Source organism: Typopeltis vanoorti, chromosome 5 (genome assembly GCF_054136105.1).
Source record: "Typopeltis vanoorti isolate ZY-2024b chromosome 5, IOZ_Tvanoo_1.0, whole genome shotgun sequence".
In the NCBI taxonomy this organism is placed as follows: domain Eukaryota; kingdom Metazoa; phylum Arthropoda; class Arachnida; order Uropygi; family Thelyphonidae; genus Typopeltis; species Typopeltis vanoorti.
This window is the reverse complement of record NC_143553.1, coordinates 74178506-74200529: the sequence shown is the minus strand read 5'-3', so window position 1 is coordinate 74200529 and position 22024 is coordinate 74178506. Positions and strand designations below refer to the sequence as shown.

Sequence of the window (22024 nt, the reverse complement as noted above, 5' to 3'; positions counted from 1 at the left end):
GTGCTGAATAACTACAATAATATATGTTATGGAATAAACGGGTGTCAAAGTTCAGTGCTATTTTTTTTTGCACCATACCATATGTGTGTGTTTTTCATTATGAAAATTAATGGCTTATTGATATTAGCCAAGTAATATCCTTTTCAATATCAGCTAAAGTGGAGTTTCTCAACTAGCATACCTGACTAGTTTCTCAACTAGTCAGGTATGCTCCCCTATTCTTGAGGAGGGAAATGTATTTTTTTCAGAAACTTACTCAGCATTACTTGTAGTAAAAAAAGTGAAACAGTTATACCTGTTTTTTTCCTTACTACAGAATAAAGCACATACCTTATTATACTGTCATATAATGTGCAATTTTCATCCTTAAGATACATTTTTCTTTTTCTTGACTGATCATTACTTCTAATTTGTAAAAAACAGAAAATCTGCTAACGCCTTTTATTCCCATATAGGGAGCAGGCGAGGCTGTTTTAGCACTATCTAACTTGTTTTTAGTAATATTTCATCCATTTTGGAATTTCAAGTACATTTTTGAGGAAGACAGGTCTGAATGGAGGGCACGAGATTTTTATGTTTATTGGGGGGGGGGGGGGGAGAAGAAGCAGCATGGGAACTAAAAGGTATACAGAAATGTGTTTTTTTTTAAAAAAATAATGCACACCCAATTTTTATTAATTTCAGAAAATTGAATGTAAAATATAGATCTAATTAAATGTTTCATCTCTATATATGTGAATGGTAGAAAAGAAAAGAGTCAATTAGATATTGTGTTGTATTTCTCTCTCTCTCTATATATATATATACATATATATATTTTTTACAAGGGAACTTCATCCCCAACTATTACAATAAGATATATTACATTAAAAAACAAATAAACAAGAAGTGTACATAGATCAATAAAATCTCAATAAATATAATCTATTGTTGTGACTATATACAAATCTACAGTGACTTCAGTTGCCTGCAGACCATTTACAAAATAATTTCTGCATTATTTAGTTTATGGGATAAAGTAATTTTCAATACACATGTAAATTCATTAATGAAATAAATTTTTAACAAGTTGACATCTTGAATTAATCACAGAATATCTTAAACAATTTTTAACAGGAATAGAGTAACGAATGTAAACAGCAAGGTTAAAAAAAAGTACCTTGTTACATTCACTTGAAATTGCTAAAAAAAATTAACAAAAACTCTTAGCAGGCCTTATTCGTTCAATAAAGCAGAAGTCAGCTGAATTTTGATATACTCAGAGGAATTTTTTAAAAATAAAATATGACTTATTACCACACATTATATTATGCAGAGATTTATCTGATTAATGAAATGAAAATCATAAATATGTGCATGTGCACACACATATGCACGAGTGCATTAATAAAGTTTTAACTATATACAATTTCAAAATATATCACATTTGCCACTGATAATTAAACAGGACACCACATGTTAAATTAATAAAATACACTTTACAGGAAAATATATTTTAAAAAATTCTAAATAAATAATAAAGTAATTCACTGTAATTTATTAAAATGTTAAAAAGAATAAGTCAATATACACAGTCATTAGGCATTTCACAGTGTTGACTAGTTTATAGTGTTTTAGGAAATAATTTTGCCCATTTTCTGTAATCATTTAAGACATTAAACTATACAAATATGAAGACCTATCCAAATCTCTTACATCTGGCTTAATGTACTATTTATGATTAAAAGTGCCCGAGAAATGCTATATGCTAAAATAAGACTGAATTTACTAGAGATGAAAATTTTCTTAAAATTTCTCAAGTGTTCTCTTTCAGTTTATGAAAGAAAAGACTTTTTTTTTCCTTTATAAGAGCTAAGTATTCCAATCTATTCAATCACAACAAAATGTAACTGTACTCACTAAAAATTCACTGCTATTTATTCCAGAGTTATAGTGATATGAAGAGGAAACTAGTAAACTTTATGAGATAAAAATTTTATGGCAGTTTCCTTCTTTCCTAATAAGGATCCTTCCAATTCTATTCAGGATAGAGCAAATATTTTACAAAACTCAACTGAAATGGCTGTGCCTTGAGCTCATGAATTATCTATAGAGTTGATCCACTGTATTTTTACAGAAACGTTCTGAAAGCAGAAGATAAATAAATAATAATAATAAATATATATATATATATATAAATATATATAGGAAAGTGGTCTGAAATGTTCTTGGCCTCGAACATAGATGGCAACACTATCAGCAAGATTTTTTTTTTTTTTTCCTAAGTTGGTACATCAGCCATAAACATCTATGTGAAATTGCAAGTCATTCTATCAAGTAGTTTTTTTATACAGCTGTCTGAATCGCTTGAAATGGATAAAATTGAGTATCATGTTGATACTCAATTTTCTTCTTTTACAAAGAATTTTTAAAATTCTTTGTAAAAGAAGGTTTAACACCAAAAGAAATTCATTCGAAGTTAATAAAAGTTTACGGGTACTCTTCTCCTTTGTTTTCGATAATTAAGAAATGGGTTGCCGAGCCTCGAAGATGATCCACGTGAAGGATGTCCAAAAAGTGTAACAACACCAGAAATCATTAACTAAGTGCACAATATGGAGTTGGATGACGGAGAGTCAAAGTGTGTGAAATTGCTGAGACTATAGGCATTTCATAAGAATGTGTAGGATATATTTTGCATGAAGAATTGCAAATGAAAAAGCTTTGTGCAAGATAGGTACCATGCTTGCTCACAGAGATCAAAAAGTTACTTGCATCTGAACAGTACTTGGAGCATTTTAACAAGAATAAAACTGATTTTGTGCATCGATTTATTACTATAGATGAGACTTGGATTCACCATTACACACCAGAATCCAAATAGACAAAACAGTGGACAGAAGCCAGTTGTTCAGTGCCAAAGAAGACAAAGTGGGTTCCATCAACAAGAAAGGTCATGGCATTGGTGTTTTGGAATGCTAAAGGCATTTTGTTTATTAATTATCTTGAAAAGGATAAAACAATAACTGGGGAATATCATTCTGATCTTTTAACCAGACTAGACGAAAAAATTTGTGAGAAAAGACCCGGTTTGCAGAAGAAATAAATCATCTTTCATCAGGACAATGCACCTGCCCACAAAGGTGTTTTGACAATGGGAAAATTAAGGGATCTGCACTATGAATTGTTGGAACATCCACCCTATTCCCCAGATTTGGCTCCCTCTGACTTCTATCTCTTCCTAAAACTAAAACTTTTCCTCGCTGGTCAGCATTTTTCTTCGAATCAAGAGGTGACTGCAGCTGTAGAGGGATATTTTGCAGATCTTACTGAGAACCACTACAGGGATGGGATAATGGTGCTGAAGCATCGCTGGAATAAATGTATAGTCTTAAGGGAGATTATGTTGAAAAATAAAAATAATTTTGAAATTATAAATTTGTTTTTTCATTGTAAGGCTGAGAACTTTTCAGACTACCTTCGTATATATTAAAGTAGCCATGCATTAATAAATAATAAAGCCATGCAAACTTCAATGATTAAAATAACCCTAAGGTTCTGTGATAATGAAATTGCAAAAAACTGATCTCTTGGAAAGAAACTTGATTTAACTTAAAGATTATGGCAATTTTGAATGAGATAGTTATTCCTGAATTGAATGAATAAAATAAGGAACTGCAAAAGGTTTACCTTGTTAATTTTTTTAGTAATTTCAGGTGAATGAATTCAGCATGTGATTAGAAAATGTATGAAATAGCTGTATGTAACTGTTCAGAAGATGTATGACATTACCATCTACACTTGTGTTCACATATTCTGATAGAGCTATATAACATGCTAACTTATGAAATTCCCGAATATATTAATCTAAATAATCAAGACAATCTAAAATTGAATTTAGACGAAAAAGTGATTTTTATTCCTAACGTATATGAATGTGCTGAGTACAGATTACCCCCCACACACACTTTTTTTTTTTTTTTTTTTGCAAAAATATTATTATTGTTTATATGGGCACTCCATGGAGTCAAAAGACTCATCATAGGAGTTTCACTCTATTCATTAACATTGCTCTCCCTAGTTTTGCAATTTAAACCTGTTCACTGTTGGGAAACTTGCAACTACCTCTGGCAATCCATTTCACTTATTCACCACTTTCCAAGTAAAGAACCTAGTCTGCCCAACCCTTACTAACCATATACCTTCCGAGACAACTTCCAAGTGTGACCCCTTGTTTTCCCTCTATTCCCCATGTATTGAAAAATTTCTCCTCTACCTCTTAGCTAAACTCTGCAACCCCCCCCCCCCCATACACACCCTCAATTTATCCTCATAGAGAACATTCCACAGACCTGTCACCAGCTTGGTCACTCATCTCTGAATTCTCTCCACTACCTTCTGATCCCCAAGAAATGCAGATGACCAAATCTGTGCACAGTAGTCAACATGTGGCCAAATCATAGTCTTATATATTCTCTTCTTCTAGAACTATTTTTCCACTTTCGTCCTCTTAGAGATACTACTTGCTTTTGTCTGGAAATTTCGTTGATTTTCTTATACAGATTGAAATAGTCATGTTTCTTCTGAAGCAGTTCAATCTTGGTACAAAAATTTTTCATCCAATTTTCCTTTGATTTTTTTATTTTCTTCTTGATGTTATGCGTTTCTGTATATTTCGCTGGGTCTTTGTTTTTGTACATTCTTCGTGTATCAATAAGAGAAATAATCTCATTTGTCATCCGTTCCTGTTGTTTTACATTATTCACATATCTTACGATATGTGAATAATGTAAAAGGGGTTCGATAAGTCCGTGCAAAGTCTAAGAGATAGCACCACCAGTACGTATAGAGGTTATTTTTAGTTGCTGGCAACTGTTGGAGGATCACACACTAAGTTTCAGTCAGATAAATCTATTACTCTGTGTTTGGCATTCATTTGAATCAAGTACCATGATTTGTGAAAAACGGATGAGAAAGAATTTCGTGTGGCGATTAAACATTACTTTTTGAAATGCAAAACGGTTCATGAAACCAAAGCTAAGTTTGATAAACATTATTGTGAGTCTGCACCTTCAATTAGAATGGTTTATAAGTGGTTTAGTAACTTTCGAAGTGGCCATTTGAACACAAGTGATGCTGAATGTTCTGGAGATGCCCTGTTGAGGTCACTACTCCAGAAATTATTGAAAAAATCCATATGGTACTGGATGATATAATAGCGAAGGTGTGTGAAATTGCTAAGGCTGTGGATATCTCGAATGACCACGTACATATTTTACATGGACATTTACATACGAGAAAACTATCCACAAGATGGGTGCCGCATTTGCTCACACTGGATCAAAAGCGTCAATGTGTGAACTATTTCAAGGAGAGCTTGAAGCTTTTCAACGGAATCCAGAGGAATTTTTGAATCATTTTGTAACAGTGGATGAAACATGGATTCATCACTACCAGCCTGAGACCAAGAACAGTCAAAACAATGGGTTGCAAGCAGGGAATCTGCACCAAAGAAAGCAAAAACTGTTCTTTCAGCAAAGGTTATGGCCACCATCTGGGATGCTTGTTGCACAAGCATCATAGACTTCTTGGAAAAGGGCAAAACATTTACCAGAATGTATTATGCGTTTTTGCTGGATCGTTTAAATAATGAAATAAAGAAAAAATGACCACACTTGACAAAAAAGAAGATTCTTTTTCACCACGACAACACACCCGCTCACTTTTCTGCAATTGTGACCGCAAACTATGTGGATGGGATCAAAAAAACTCGAGCATCGTTGGACTTAGTGTATAGACCTCAAAGGAGACTATGTTGAAAAATAAAAAATGTTTGTCCCAAAAAAAGTATGTTTTCTTCATTTTTGCACAGACTTATCAAACAATCCTTGTACTTCTTCAATACTTGTTATTACGATGGCATTCTTTAAGCTGGTTCCAAAGATATTCCACTCTTTCGCTTCCTTCCATGTTAATCTATTATAATCAAAGGTTAAGTTGTGTCTTGGTTTTTTTATTTATCTTCATGTCTTTTAATTTTTCTACACCAATTTTTTTTTCTTCATTTGTGATATTCTGGCTGAATTTAATCTAAGATGTACATATTTCTGCAACTATAGATTGTGGTCTGATGAGATACCTGCTCCAGGATAAGTCTTTGCACTCTTTGTATTACTGTGGCTACCTTTTATTTACCAAGTATGTACAATTTGATTTCTGACAATGTTATGATGGCTATCTTGAGACAACTTCCAAGTGTACAGTCTTCTGGGTAGAAGTTTAAACCAGGTGTTTGCAAATGTTAGATCTACTTTCTGACAGAACTGTACGAGGCAGTCTCCTTGTTCATTTCAGGAGCCTAAGCCATGCTCTCTAACAATTTCTCCATCCCCCCCCTGCCCACTTTAGCATTAAAGTCACCCATCGCTATGTTTATCTCATATTTCTTTGTTAGGTTTTTAATCTCTTAAGTGTTCATAAAACTCTTCAACTTCTTCACTTTTGTCAGCTGTGGGTGCATAAGCTTGGATGATATTTATATTAACAGGATTTCCCTTAAGTTGTAATAGCATTATCCTTTCAGTAAATGGGATCCAATTTATTACTGATTTATTGATTTCTTCATCTGCTATTACAGCTTCACCATGTTGATGTTAGTTCTTATCATTCCCAGAGTAATACATTTTCATATTATCTTGTCTCGCAAATCCTCAAAACCTGAATGCCCAGTCTCTTCATTTCTCTTATGGCATTTCTTAATTTACCAGCTTCACCTATAGAGTTCTGACATTCTAAGTTGCATCAGTATCCCATGATGCAAAGCACATCTCCTTGCAGACGTAATAATATGCATTAAGGGAAGGGTCACTACCCAGACAAGTTTCGACCTTTATTGGGTCTCATCAGTGAGAGCCAGACCCAGAGGTGGTGATACTAAGGTGGAAGTAATGGAGAAGTCATATTTCCATATACCAGTTGCCAAAAGGTGTCACACCTTATTATTAAAAAATACTTTGGATTAGAGATAGATAGTTGTTGAAAGTTTATCACTTGGTTATATTATAAATTAAAGATACCAAGAAATTATATACTTGGTTTAATCCATTATCCAAGAGTAAGCAAACAAAGTTTGCACCTGAAGTATCTTTCAGGACTGGGATCATGGCAGGTGGTATAATTTCTCATCACATGCCTCAGTATGATTTAATAATGAGAAGTTATACCACCTTTGCCATGAGTTGGGAGGTCTGAAGTGGCTTGAAAATTTTTCATGTTTGAACTCTTGAGCAGGATTCCTGGATTATGTAACCCTTATCCAATCCATGGTACTAAAATGTGACTATAGGCTTCCATGGACAAGATAAATAAAAAATTAAACTTATATCCAAGAAAAAACATCATGAAATGAATCAATGTATATTACATACCTGCTTTTCCTGTTTCCCTATCAAACAAGAGTGGCCTTCTTTGATTTTTCTTGAGTGGCATACCATGCAAACATTTCTTCGTGGAAAGCATCAGCAACAGACATGCGAGGAGAGTTCTCATCGAAGGAAAAGCTGTGTGATGTGATATGAGAATCTGCTTTATTTTCTGACCTACTGAATAACCAGAAAAAATATAATATTTTGGGTGGAAATATTTCATACTGAAATTAACATCATGCTCTTCAAAGAGGAATGCAAGGTACATACAACAATTGGCTTACCAATTAAAATGGTTACTACTTGCTAGAGAAATAATATTAAAAACAATTTTTGAAATTTATATAAGATGAGAAGGAGGCAATCAATCCAATTCAGATTAGGCCAGTATAAAAAGGCTTCACAACTCTCTTCGATAAGGTGTTCATGTTTAAAACTGCTTCTATGGATAAGATGAGCTTCATCCCACAGGATACTATAGTTCAATATCAATACTATGCTGTGCCAGACCAGACTTTTGAGGTTTCAGGTTCAGTGTAGTATTTTACACTAGCCTAATCTTAATTGGAATGACTGATTGACTCTCTCTCTCAATCCAACAAAGTTTGGAGGAGAGAAAATATTTAAAAATATATAAAAAACAACATTTTTTTTAATTAAAAACAAATTATTTCTCTAGCATATGGCAACCATTTTAATTGACTGAAGAGACTGTAAAGAGGCTGTTGTATTTATTTGTATTCCTGTTCTTTGAATTGCTTGCTGTTTCCACCAACACACCCACTGACAATGTACTGTTATCAGTATGAAATATTTGTGCTTTTCATTCAAGTTTATTACTGTGTTTATGGTTTTTCGTAGTTTGATCATTATATCACAGGTACCATTACAAATTAGATTAATTAAACTTAAATAACAATCTTACAGATATATTTAAAAAAAAAAAAAATTGAAGCCTTTGGCTCTTCATATATCTAATAAAAAAAAATAGTTACTAAGGATCAAAATCTCCCAAGGAAAGCCACCTATTTCATCACTGTGATTTAGACTAGAACAATGTAAGAGTCCAATATTATCAGATGTTATATTTCTCTCTTCAAAGGCACTTTTTAATGCACCAATTCCACTTCTTTTTCTAACCTTTCCTCTCCCATTCTGTTTAAGTGACCATACCATACCAAATAAGATTAGCTCCACTAAAACAAAATACAGGTATCCCTTGCTTAACACAGCAAAATTAATTGCGACAATCCCTTTATATAGGCAGCAAGAGTTTTAATTAACGTGCCTTTAAATTTACCAAAATCCCACCAAATACGACATCATTACTACAACCCATGGACATCATTACAACTTTCAAAGCTTATTTTCTTAAAAAGACATTCTCAAAGGCAGTAGAAACAACAACGGAAGAAAACGCAATTAGGCTCCAAGAATTTTGGAAAAATTTTAACATTAAACACGCAGTTGAAAACATTCATGACTCGTGGGAGCAAGTGTCTTCTAGCTGTATGAGAGCTGTTTGAAAAACCTTTTGCAGAATGTGCTAATGACTTAAGTGGTTTTCAAAATCCTGTGAATGTGGTTGAAGAAATTGTTGCAATTGGTGAAGACATTGGTTTTGATGGTGTTGATGCAGAAGATGCTAAAGAATTATTAGATTCAAATTGAAAAGATTTCAGTGACAACGATCTTCTTGAAATTGAACAATGTGCATATGAAGACAACGAACAAATGGAATATGAAGATGAGGTTCCAAAGGAGATAACAATTAAAGAACTGGATGGATATTTCACAGTTTAGAATCGCTTAAGCAGCAAGTAATAGATATGATCCAGATGTTAATCAAAGAATGCTCGTTTGCTGAGGTATAGAGAGTCATTTTGCTTATTATCATAGAACTTATGCTGATAGGAAAAACTAAAACTATTCAAACGACTCTTGATAACTTTTTTGGATAAAAAATTGCGGTAACTAATGTAGGCAAAACATTTATTAAACATTTACTTTGCATTCATTTTTTATCTTTCCTAAAAGAGTACTATACAAAATGAATTATTAATATAGTAATTGATCATAGATGAATTGTAATTTTTACCATTAATTATTATATTTGATTAACATGATTTTGATATACGCGGTAACATCGAGATTTTGATATATGCGGTAACACCTTGATTAACGCGATTAATTAATCATGTTAATCAAGAGATACCTGTACTGAATACTAATGTCATATTCATTCCTAATATCCTCATTTTTAATATGATACTACCATTGATGCCATCTGCTCACTCCCCCTAATCTTTCTCAGAACTCTCACATCTGTAGTTCTTCAGTCTTTGATCTAAAATTGGTTTGAACACTGTCTTGAATACAGCTAGTTTGGTGTTTTGCCTAATTTCTCTCTTATTCCATATAAATTTATTCACTTTGCTTCCTACCATATACTAGCTTTGCTAATTCTGTCATCTATTTCCATATTTCATTTCCAATCTTCACTAAAAATTGCACTTAAATAGCTGAACTGTTTTACTTGTTCTATAGGTTCTTCATTCAGGATGCAGTTGATGTTTACAATGTTTCTAATTATTTTCATTGTCTTTGTATTCTTATTGCTAATTTTCATACCAAATTTATCACAACAGTTATTTAATCTAGTCAGGGAATCCTAAGGACTTGCACTGGATTTATTTAGAAGTAAAACACCATCTGCATAAAGTAAAGAGCTGAGGTTAACATCTCCAATATTGACATCAGGTTTGTAATCTGGCTCTCAAATCCCTAAGTTAAAATGTGATCAATATAAACAATGAATAACAGTGGAGATAATGTTTCCATAGTCTCACACCTGGTTTTACATTAAATTATGTTCCTGTACCTTCTTCAATTCTATGCTGACATACAACTCAAATATAGACTAAGTATAGCTTGATATAATGTCTCATTTACACCACATAACTAGTGTTTTTGATAGCTTCTCTCTCTCTCTCTCTCTCTCATCCTTCTTGGCACCTTGTTGTATGCCTTTTCCAGAACTACAAACTTGCTAGAGTTGCGAAGAGGTGGGAGTGCCCTTAAAGACACTCACTGTGCCCCTATGAACATACACTGTACGGAGGTTTATCAGTGGTTTGTAGGACTCGAAGAGTCGACAGGATCAGTGATGAACTACTCTGTGAGAAGAATTATAAATGTGCTTGTGTTTCCCTAATAGGGATAGTCGGGAATATAGCTTTTAGATTTAAGTTAGTCTTAAGGTAGTATGCAAGTTAGGTTAAGATGGGAAAATAACAAGTCATGTGCTTGAACAATATATAAAATACAGGAACGGTGCAAATTTTGGGCCAAATCAATGGTCCTGGCATTAGCGACAGCACAAACATTAAGCATATATTATATTATAATTATGTATTGTCTTGTGCTGGCGAGCATGGCTGATAGTCATACTGTGGTAAATGCATGAACGACTTTAGGTTCATGTACCACAGGACATTAAGGACTGAAAGCCTTTAGGTCCTTAATGCGAGACAGTAGCACAGTGTCAAGAGAGTCTAACCTGATAATAAAGACAACCAAGAGAGTCTAACCTGATATTAAAGATGACGGGTTAGTTTTACCCTGCTGATGACTAGTCATTGCAATAGTAATTCTGATCAGTACAAGAGGAACTGCAGGTTTCAAAACTTGGTACATGTGCTTGGTCGAGTGACCAATGGTGTGAGATACCATCTGTGGGATTATGACTGAATGCCTCTAAGTCAAAATCCTGTCTAGCCACTGCAACAATACCATTCGTGCCTCGCATGTTAAAAGGTAGTGCTGGCCGGAGTTGCTTTCATACTGCTACTAGATTGGAAACATCAAGGCAGCTGTTGAGACTATGCAGCAGCTGCTTCCTAGGTCACACCATTCAGGTGTGATGTGCAGGCACCAAATCGTCTGCAGACAACCTAGATACTGGTCTGGGTGTCGTGCTTAGAAGAGCAGCCACCATACGGTGATCTACTGAATGCCTCAGCTGTGTGGCATGCCAGATGGCCCATCTGGTGCGACCGTTTTGGCTGGCACCTAACAGCCGACTCAGAACAATGTATAATATAAGTTAAGGGGGATAATAAATCCCTCATTATTTTAAAGCTGGATATGAAACTCAGATATCAAAATCTAAGAGTTTCATGCCGAAGAACTATTGGTGAGTCCAGGCGTAAGTGATCACCTGGGTAGTACAACACTAGGGCAACCCGTTGCAAAGGTGGAGCAAGCTCCGTCACTATCCTTAATATTTTCTAATAATGTAAAACGCAGCTCCTAGGAGATGTATTACTGTTTTACATTATGAGGAGAGGTCACTACCCAGACCAGTTTCGACCTTTATTGAGATCTCGTCAGTGAGTAGGTAGACCTGGAATACCAAGGTTTAAGTGAACCGAACTTACATATGATGTAAGTTCGGTTCACTTAAAGCCAGAGCGGTGTACCCATATATTATTATTACTACGATAAAGAGCCAAGAGGCTATTTTTTTTTTTTTTTTTGCTGCCATAAATTAAGTTAAGGGAATAATAAATCCCTCATTATTTTAAAGCCGGATACGAAACTCAGAGATTGAAATCTATCAAAATCTAAGAGTTTCATGCCAAAGAACTATCGGAGAGTCCAGGCAAAAAAAAAAAAAAAAAAAAAAAAAAAAAAAAAAAAAAAAAAAAAAAAAACCTGGCTCTTTATCGTAGTAATAATAATAATATATGGGTACACCACTCTGGCAATTCGTTGGTGGGGGGGTTTATGTAAGTTCGGTTCACTTAAACCTTGGTATTCCAGGTCTACCTACTCACTGATGAGACCTCAATAAAGGTCAGAAGCAGTCTGGGTAGTGGCCTCTCCTCATAATGTAAAACAGTAATACATCTCTTAGGAGCTGCGTTTTACATTATGAGAAAATATTAAGGATAATGACGGAGCTTGATCCACCTTTGCAACGAGTTGCCCTAGTGTTGTACTACCCAGGTGATCACTTACGCCTGGGCTTGCTGATTGTTCTTTGGCATGAAACTCTTAGATTTCGATAGATTTTGATCTCCGAGTTTCGTATCCAGCTAAAATAATAAGGGATTTATTATCCCCTTAACTTAATTTACGCTGCCGGAGGAAAAAAAAAAAGCCTCTTGGCTCTTTATCGTAATATATAGTATAGTTCTGAGTTCGACTCAGAATATATAAAATACAGGAACAGACCAAGCACATAACTTGTTATTTTCCCATCTTAACCTAACTTACATACTACCTTAAGACTAACTTACATCTAAAAGTTATATTTTCGACTACCCCAATTAGGGAAACACAAGCACATTTATAATTCTTCTCACAGAGTAGTTCATTATTGGTCCTGTCGACTCTTCGAGTCCCACAATCTACAAACCACTGGGAATACCAATGTCTGTGAGTTAGAAATAAACCTCCCTACAGTGTATGTGCATAGGGACACAGTGAGAGAGTGCCCTTTAAGGGCATTCTCACTTCTTCCCAACTCCAGCAATGGAAGTCAGATAGCCAATTCCCTACGATAAGCTCATGCGTAGGTGCACAGGTGGGATGGCAATTCCTTACGTTAAAGACAGCACGAAGGCCCAATCCTTCTCAGATCCACAATGAGGCCAAGCATATCTCTTCAGAGTTCTCGATGGTCACCTGGACCCAGTATAATGAAAGTAGTTACTGGGAATTACTTATATTTATTATTATTATTATCCTGCAACATCTTTTATAAATTGCTCACTAAATAACAAATTGTGCAATCTTGCACTCATCAGGCTTCCCCTGAAGATTATTTTCCAATAGAAACAGTAAGTAATTTTACCAGCTAGACCAGAGCTCCATCCAACACATCCAACTGAGAATGAGAATCATGCTTACTCCCACCAATTACCCATGATCTTGATTGATATTCTTTCACTTAAACATTCAGACCACTAGATCACAGTATGGTAGCTGTTCTTCTAAGCACGACATAAAGGCCAGTATCTAGGTCGTCTGCGGACGATTTGTTACCCGCACGTCACACCTGAATGGCATGCAGTAGGAAGCAGCTGCCGCATAGTCTCAACGGCTGCCTTGATGCTTCCATTCTAGTGGTCCCATTGCCAGAGCGATCGCACCATATAGCAGTAAGAAAGTAACTCTGGCTAGCGCTGCCTTTTAATGCGCGAGGCACGAATGGTATCCAGGCAGTGGGTAGATGGGATTCTGACTTACAGACGTTCAGTCATAATCCCACAGATGGTTGCGTCACACCACTGGTCACCCGACCAAGCACATATACTAAGTGTCCGAACCACGGTTCCTCTCGTACTGAGCAGGATTACTATCGCAACGATAAGTCATCGGTAGAGTAAAACTAACCTGTCATCTTTAATATCAGGTTAGACTCTCTTGGCAATGTGCTCCTGTCTTCTTATATTCTCATGATTTCTTAACTACTTGTCTTAAAGTAAGAATTTGATCTTGACAACTTCTATTTTGCTTGAATCCAGCTTGATTTTCTCTTCAAAGACGCTTTTTACTGTGCCAATCCCACTCGTGTTGTTAACCTTTCCTCTTCCATTCTGTTTAAGTGACCATACCATATCACCTAAGATTAGCTCCACTAAAACAAAATACTGAACACTAATGTCAAATTCATTCCTAATATCTTGCCATTGATGCCATCTGCTCACTCCCCTAATCTTTCTCAGAACTCTCACATCCGTGGTCTCCAGTCTTTGATCAAGTGTTTTTATTTCTAATTTGGCTCTCAGATCCATAATATCAATACAATGCAATTAGCCAATTGTAAGACTTTTATATTTCCATATTTGAGTATTTCTGGTCAAATATGGGTTGGCAAATAAGTTCGTTCAGTTTTTCAAAGTGGAATGAAACACATTTTATTTAATATATATATAATACATACTAGTCAGTTATATATTGACCCTCTTTATCAATGACCTCTTGCCATCTGTCCACCAACTTCATTATGCTGCGTTCATAAAACTCCCGAGGTTTACTGGCGAAACACTGATCCAGGTGTCTTTTGACAGTCTCCTCATTAGTAAAGGTTTTCCCATTCAGAGAATTTTGCAACGATCAGAATAAGTGGTAATCGGAAGGTGCCAGGTCCGGAGGATGCAGCAAAACATCCCAGCCAAGACATAACAATTTACTCTGGGTTGTTAACGATGTGTGGGGTCTGACGTTGTCATGGTGAAAGACAACTCCTTTCCAATTTGCCAATTCAGGACGTTTTGTACTAATTGCATGGGCCAGTTGTGCATTAACTGTAAGTAATAGACAGCTGAATCAATCATTCTGCCTGACAGTAACATCTCGTAGTGGACAACACCATTATAATCCCACCACACAGAGAGCATGATCTTCTTGGGGGGGGATCCTCCTTTCGAGGTTGTTTGCGGCTGTTCGCTCTTGTGCCCCCCCCATGATCTTTTTACGTACCACGTTATCGTACATGACCCATTTTTCATCTACCGTAATCATCCGCTTCAAAAATGATGGATCGTTTTCTTGGCGACATCGCAGTGAATCACAGTGAATATGCGAGCAGTCATATTGGCCTCAGTCAATTCATGTGGCACCCAAACATTTGAACTTTGAAACATATCCCAGCTTGTGCAAATGGTTTTCAACGTTTGTATGGGATATGTTCAGTACTGCAGCAATCTCCTGCAATTTATTTGTGATGGATTTTTGTAGACTATATCATTCACAACACTCGAATCAACCTTGGTTGGGTGACTGGCGCGAGGTGCATCACTAAGGTCGAAATCTCCAGAACAGAATTTGGCAAACCACTTTTGGCATGTGCGTTTTGTTAAGGCACCATTCCGTTATATGGTGCATATTTTTTTTCTTGACCTCCACAGCTTGTTTGCCTTTTTTGAAATAAAAAAGCAAAAAATGCTGGTAATGTACGTTATTTCCTTCCATTTCTAAAAATATGTTAACACACGCAACTGAAGTAGGCTGAACGAAAATTCACTGAAAGGTTATGTGAAATGTTGCCTTTCAACTGCGGAGTAGTGTAACAATAGCAACAGGCGAAGCGGTGTAAACTTGTACTAACACATAAACTGAACGAACTTATTTGCCAACCCAATATAATCTATTCTAGCTGCCTTTCCAGATTTCAGGGTTTTTCTGATTGCATTCCTGCTTAGTATTTTCCACCATCATGCTGTAACTGCTTGTTTCATTGAGCAATCTTTCAAAGTAATTACTTCAGACACCTAGATCTTTATCTTCAGTTTTCGTGTCACTTTTATCGTATCTGATTTCTTTCACAGTACTCTTTCCTCCATTTCTAAGCTTTTTCAATAGCCTCCAAAATATTTTGCCACCCAGATATTTATTTTCTGTGTTCTTACCAAAGTCTTCCTATTTCTTTTGTTTACCTAGTTTTACACAGTGTGCTTCACTTTTGTTTACATTTTTCTGTACATTCTCTATCCTGTATTTGTTTAAACAAATGTTCATATTTGAAATAGCTTTTGTGAATCAGACTATATTTCCAAAAGTTCCTGTATTACATGCCTGACACCCTTACAACAATTCCCTTCTTCATTGAATGGCTTGTTTGTCTAAATTATGAAATATGACACCTACATGGGATGTGGTAAATAACATGTGGAGACCATCATCATCATGAACCATGGGCTCACTGCCCGTTCGTGTCGAATGTCTCCTTCACTATCTTCTTCCACCTTTCTTTGTCCAGTGTTGCAGTTTCTGTACATCCATTCCACACAGTCCTTTATGTTGTCTATCCATTCTCTATATGGTCTACCTCTTCTGTTTACACCATCCATAATACCAAACATGAATGTCTTTATCTTCTGGTCCTCACTCATTCTGCAGATGTGTCCAAATAATTGCAGCTTCTGTTTTATAATCTTCTGCATTAGATTCTCCTTTGAAGAGCTCTTCATTTGTAATTTTCTGTGCCCATCCTATTCTTAGAATCTTCCTATAACAAGTTCTTTCAAATGCCAAAATTCTTTTCCTTGATTCCATTATTTATTACCACATTTCAGATTGGGGACAAAATGGAGAGAGCTAATGTTTAGTGATAGGCAAGAAATTGGGTAATATATTGAGTTGAAAAGACATTTCTTTGGGATTTAGCAAGAGGTTTGGGGACTTCAAAAATACATAGAATGACAGCTGAATGTTCAATGGACATGTCACAAAAGGTAGGATTATATGAATCTATCATGTATTGTATTATTCTGTCAAGCAGAATTAAAATAGGAATATACAAGACAATCATTAGCCCTTGGGTGTAAAACAGCATCTTGAATGAAAGAGAATGCTAGTTTTTTTGGATACTGATGTGATGTGTTTATGTCAGGAGAGACTAGAGGTAAACGTTAGTTCAAGCCAGTGGTTCTCAAAGGGTGCACCCTAGAAGATTTCCGGGTGCGCCCTGTGATATTCCAGAGAAATATGTGTCCAGATATAAAAATAAATATAGTTACTCTATTATACCTTTTCATTATGGATATACTGCTCTTTTTGTCAACACATCATTATTATGTTAATTAACAGCGGTTTTTCTTGCAAAAAGGACAAGAATATGGTTTATTCTTGTTGTGTATATTACTTATTTTAAAAGTGTTGGAAGTGGATGTTATGTGCATATTACTTATTTTCAGATAAATACACCCAAATAAAATGGATAGATTTCTCAAAAAGAAGCGTGATATTGAAGAATCAGATTCTGGAAGTGAGCAAAAGTTAAGTGCAAGTAAGAAAGCAAAATCGTGGCCTACTCGCAAATATAATGAAAGTTATTTAAGCTTTGGTTTCACTTGGACCAGAAGTGAAGATCATCCTTTGCTGCTATGTTTAGTATGTGGATGTAAAATGGCAAATGAATCATTGCTTCCTAGTAAATTGAGTAAACATTTTAAAACTATACACTCTAATTTACAAGATAAATCTGTAAGTTTTTTCAAGAGATTGTCTGAACAGCAAACAAAAGCAGCAAATTCTTTTAAAAGTATACTGACTGTTTCTGATAAAGCTCAAATCACTTCTTATCAAGTCTCAGAACTGATAGCAAAAAATATGAAAAATCATACTTTAGGTGAGTCACTTATTTGGCCTGCATGCAAAACAATGGTCATGACAATGCTAGGAAATGAAACAGCAATGAAAATAAGCAAGATTCCTCTGTCCAATGATACAGTTCACAGGCGTATTATAGAAATGTCTTCTGATATTGAGAAAAATGTATGCAGTAATAAACTTCAGCATTCAAATTTTGCATTGCAAGTTGATGAGTCAACAGACATTACCAACAAGGCACAACGCTTAGCATTCGTCTGTTTTATTAATGAAGATCAAATAGTAAATCAGTTTCATTTTTGCAAAGAATTAAGTGTGTCTACAAAAGGTGAGGACGTTTTTAACATTTTGATAAATGGCAGTTAACATGGAAGTCGTGTGTAGGCATTTGAACAGATGGAGCGCCTTCCATGGTAGGCTGTGTTAAGGGCCTTACATCTTTTGTAAAAAAACAAAATGAGAATGTTATCATAACTCACTGCTTTCTTCATAGGGAGGCCTTGATGGCAAAAACATTGCGAGAAAAATTAAGAGAAGTTTTAGATCAAGTTGTTCAGATGGTAAACTTTATTAAAACAAGACCTGTCACATCGCATTTATTCGAAAAGCTTTGTATCGATGTGGATTCACAACACGGACGGCTGCTTTTACACACTGAGTGAGGTGGCTGTCAAGGGGGAAAGTACTTACCCATGTACACGAGCTACAACAAGAACTTCTTGCATTTTTTGAAGAGATGAAACAATTATATTTTTATAATAAATTTAGTTTAATCCTTTATCCAAGTGTGAGTAAACAAAGTTTGCGCCTGAAAGTATCTTCAGGACTGGGGTAAGGTGATACAACACCAGGGCAACTCGTTGCAAAGGTGTAGCAAGCTATCAACACTCCTGTCTCAGTATCTCCCTTAATGCAAAACACATCTCCTTGCGGATATGTCTAATGTTATGCATTAAGGGAAGGGCCACTACCCAGACTAGTTTCGACCTTTATTGAGGTCTCTTCAGTGGGAGCCAGGCCCAAGCTGAGATACCAGGCAGAAGCATTCGCAGGTCATCTCTACCTATAGGAGATGTGTTTTGCATTAAGGGAGATACTGAGACAGGAGTGTTGGTAGCTTGCTACACCTTTGCAACGAGTTGCCCTGGTGTTGTATCACCTTACCCCAGTCCTGAAGATACTTTCAGGTGCAAACTTTGTTTGCTCACACTTGGATAAAGGATTAAACTAAATTTATTATACTCTAACCAAGTGAAAAATAAACTTTCAACATCTTTCTCTAAATCCAGAGTAATTTATTAAAAAAGGGTGGCACACCATTTGGCAACTCCTATAGATAGAGATGACCTGCGAATGCTTCTGCCTGGTATCTCAGCTTGTGCCTGGCTCCCACTGAAGATCTCAGCTTGGGCCTGGCTCCCACTGAAGAGACCTCAATAAAGGTCAAAACTAGTCTGGGTTGTGGCCCTTCCCTTAATGCATAACATTAGACATATCCGCAAGGAGATGTGTTTTGCATTAAGGGAGATACTGAGACAGGAGTGTTGGTGGCTTGCTACACCTTTGCAACGAGTTGCCCTGGTGTTCTATCACCTTACCCCAGTCCTGAAGATACTTTCAGGCGCAAACTTTGTTTGCTCACACTTGGATAAAGGATTAAACTAAATTTATTATACTCTAACCAAGTGAAAAATAAACTTTCAAAATTATATTTTTGTAACCTCCTTCAGTGCGAATTCTGGATTGCCAGGTTACAGTATTTGGCCGATATATTTCAGCAGCTCAATATTTTGAATACTAGCATGCAAGGGAAAGAAGAAAATATTCTCACATCTACTGACAAAATGAAAGCATTTCAGAGAAAACTACAGATTTGGAAAAGAAAAGCTGTTTAAGGTAATTTGGAAATGTTTCCATTGGTAAGTAACACTTGCATAAATGAAACACTTCCAATAATAGTTGAACATTTAAAAAGTTTAGAAGAAAAATCGAGTTCTTATTTTCCATCTCTTAACACTGAACAATACGATTGGATTAGAAACCCATTTATGGAAACTTCAAGTGATTTTGGTTTAACATTAACAGAAGAAGAAGAAGTGGCAGCTATATCCACTGATCGTGGATTGATGATTAAACATAAGGAATTGTCGCTTGAAGCCTTTTGGATTTCTATAAAAGAAGAATATGTGTCAATATCTAAAAAAGCTTTGAACATTTTACTACAATTTTCAACATCATATTTATGTGAATTAGGATTTTCTACCCTCACCACAATTAAGTGTAAAAAGAGAGGAACTCTTCAATGTATTGATGAGGAAATGAGAGTTTGTCTTTCAAATATATGCCCAAACATTGAAGCAATCGCTAGGACAGATCAGGCTCATGTTTCTCATAAACACAAGAATGAATAAACTTAAGGTATTGTTGTGTCCCATTTTATGATTTTTATTCTATTTTATAATTTCCGCTTATCTATGTTCTACTATTATCTACGCTCGAGATATCACCAAAAATTTTACTAATACTTAAATTATTTCTCCCCTTAGTACCCCTAATATTTGTATTTATACCGTGCCTTTTGGGATATTTAGTTTAAGATATTATATACAAAAACAAGGAGAAAGAACTCAAATATGTCTGAAAGTGAAACAATGTTGCAGTCGTGACACTTTATCTTGTTTCTTAACATTAATTTCCCGCGTGATTGGGTTCGTACTTTTCAAGTGGTGCATTGGACAGCAATTTCAGACAACTGTTTTATCATTGGACAAAAGTTTATTAAATTCCTTAACATGGTACAATTCAATTTTTGTGATTACTCAATTTTATGCTAAACTAAATACTTACAAACTAACATTAGCTTATCACAAGTAATTAGACTATGATACTAAAATGGGTATTACGATCATGCTGCCATAACAATTCAACACATAAATTCATATGACATGGACATATAAGATTAATTCACACTATTTAACTATCCAAACTTAAGTAGCTTAACTAAACCATATACTGCACTAACACATAACTATGACATTTAAACTTCTTTATACAATATAATAGACATGCAAAATTCTCAGGACACTAAATTTTTCATATAACATTTACACTAGCCAGCTTACTTTTAATATATTCTGTCAAATACTAAAGTCCTAGTATAAATTTTCTTGGTCACTTCAACAGTTCCGTATTAGAATAATGATACCTATTACAAATTTTAGTTAACATTAGATATATTTTACAGTACCTTTCTTTCTTGAGTTTTTCATATGGGCCTTTACCTTTTTCTGATTGAACTAGCTTGGTATAACCTCTCTGATAATCTGCTACTCCTACGTTCCTTTGGGAATTGAAATATGCTTACACGGTCTTAAACTTTCGTAGTTCAGGACACATTTTGAATCATCTATATGACGGCTGTGCAACTCGCGATGTGGATATCGATATCTTTACAGCTTTCCCTTTCTAGTGGTTGTCACTGAAGTTGAAACACAAAGAATATGTTTCCTTTTCTTTGACTCTAAGGCATTCTTCACTTCTTACATAGGAAATCCGGAATCGAAATCCCGCTCACTTTTGTTTCCATGTTGTGACAACGGAGATATAACCCCAATCTCCACTCAGGAAAACCGCGTGAAACCTATGCCACGGAGCTTGTAGTGAACTCCTCTGGAACAGAACCAAAACAAAAACCAAAAAAAGTCTCGTGGGGGGGGGGGGGTTTCCAACCCTTTTATACTTGCTCTCCTAACGGCACCCTCTTTAATTTCTTTTCTCTGCCCCCTACTTGTTTTTACTTCACCGACCAATTAGGGTGAAGTTTTTTCCTGCTAAACGTCATTTGATCGGCGAGCTCGTAACGAAGTCTCAATCCGGGAATTGACCCTAAGCAATTGTCTGTTGTTTTTCTTGTGCTAGCCTCTAATTTAGTCCCCTTTCCAAAATTTTTCTATGAATTTAATCTCTAGCCTCTCACATACCATTTCTTATGACTAATCCTTTTCTGTCTTATTTATTTAAATTCTCTCTTTTATATCATATTACAACATTAATATATTCTTTCTTTTGCTAGCTAGTTCAACAAATACCTTTATGTTTTATACATTTTATTGGATGCAAGGATATTTCTTTTTCTTTTAAATAATTCATTTAAATTAGCTATTAGTTTATTGCAGGTTTTTTTTTTTTTTATTTGCTCTTCGTGTTACACCATGATAGCTGAGAATTCTATATTCTCAAGATATCAGGGTGTAACAGTACGTTTCATTTTATTTTTTTTCGCATTTTTTTTTCTGTAATATTTGACTTAATTATTATAATGTATTTCTCAGAAATTTGTATATAGTGCACCTACAAATATTTGTAGGATTTTAAATGTGCCCCGACTTCAAAAAGTTTGAGAACCACTGGTTCAAGCAGTGATATATCTGATCTTGTCTGATGAGTATTGAGCATCCCTGACTATTAGTGACTGCAAGCTAACGTATTATAATGCTCAA

General features: G+C 35.3%; 1 protein-coding gene across 4 annotated transcripts in view; it reads right to left on the bottom strand.

The window, feature by feature from the left end:
• Positions 1-781: 781 nt before the first annotated feature.
• The window catches only part of LOC150106534 (uncharacterized), a 355589-nt gene continuing 334346 nt past the window's right edge, over positions 782-22024 (bottom strand). For 2 of the 4 annotated variants that reach the window (XM_090393177.1, XM_090393179.1), the window contains exons 22-23: positions 7407-7580; positions 782-2123 (exon numbers count right to left, since the gene is read on the bottom strand). In XM_090393177.1, the coding sequence (XP_090249303.1) occupies positions 7427-7580 (154 nt within the window). In that variant the 3' untranslated portion in view covers positions 782-2123; positions 7407-7426. The remainder of the gene's footprint in view (positions 2124-7406; positions 7581-22024) is intronic. The other 2 variants (XM_090393178.1, XM_090393180.1) reach the window with 2 other exon arrangements.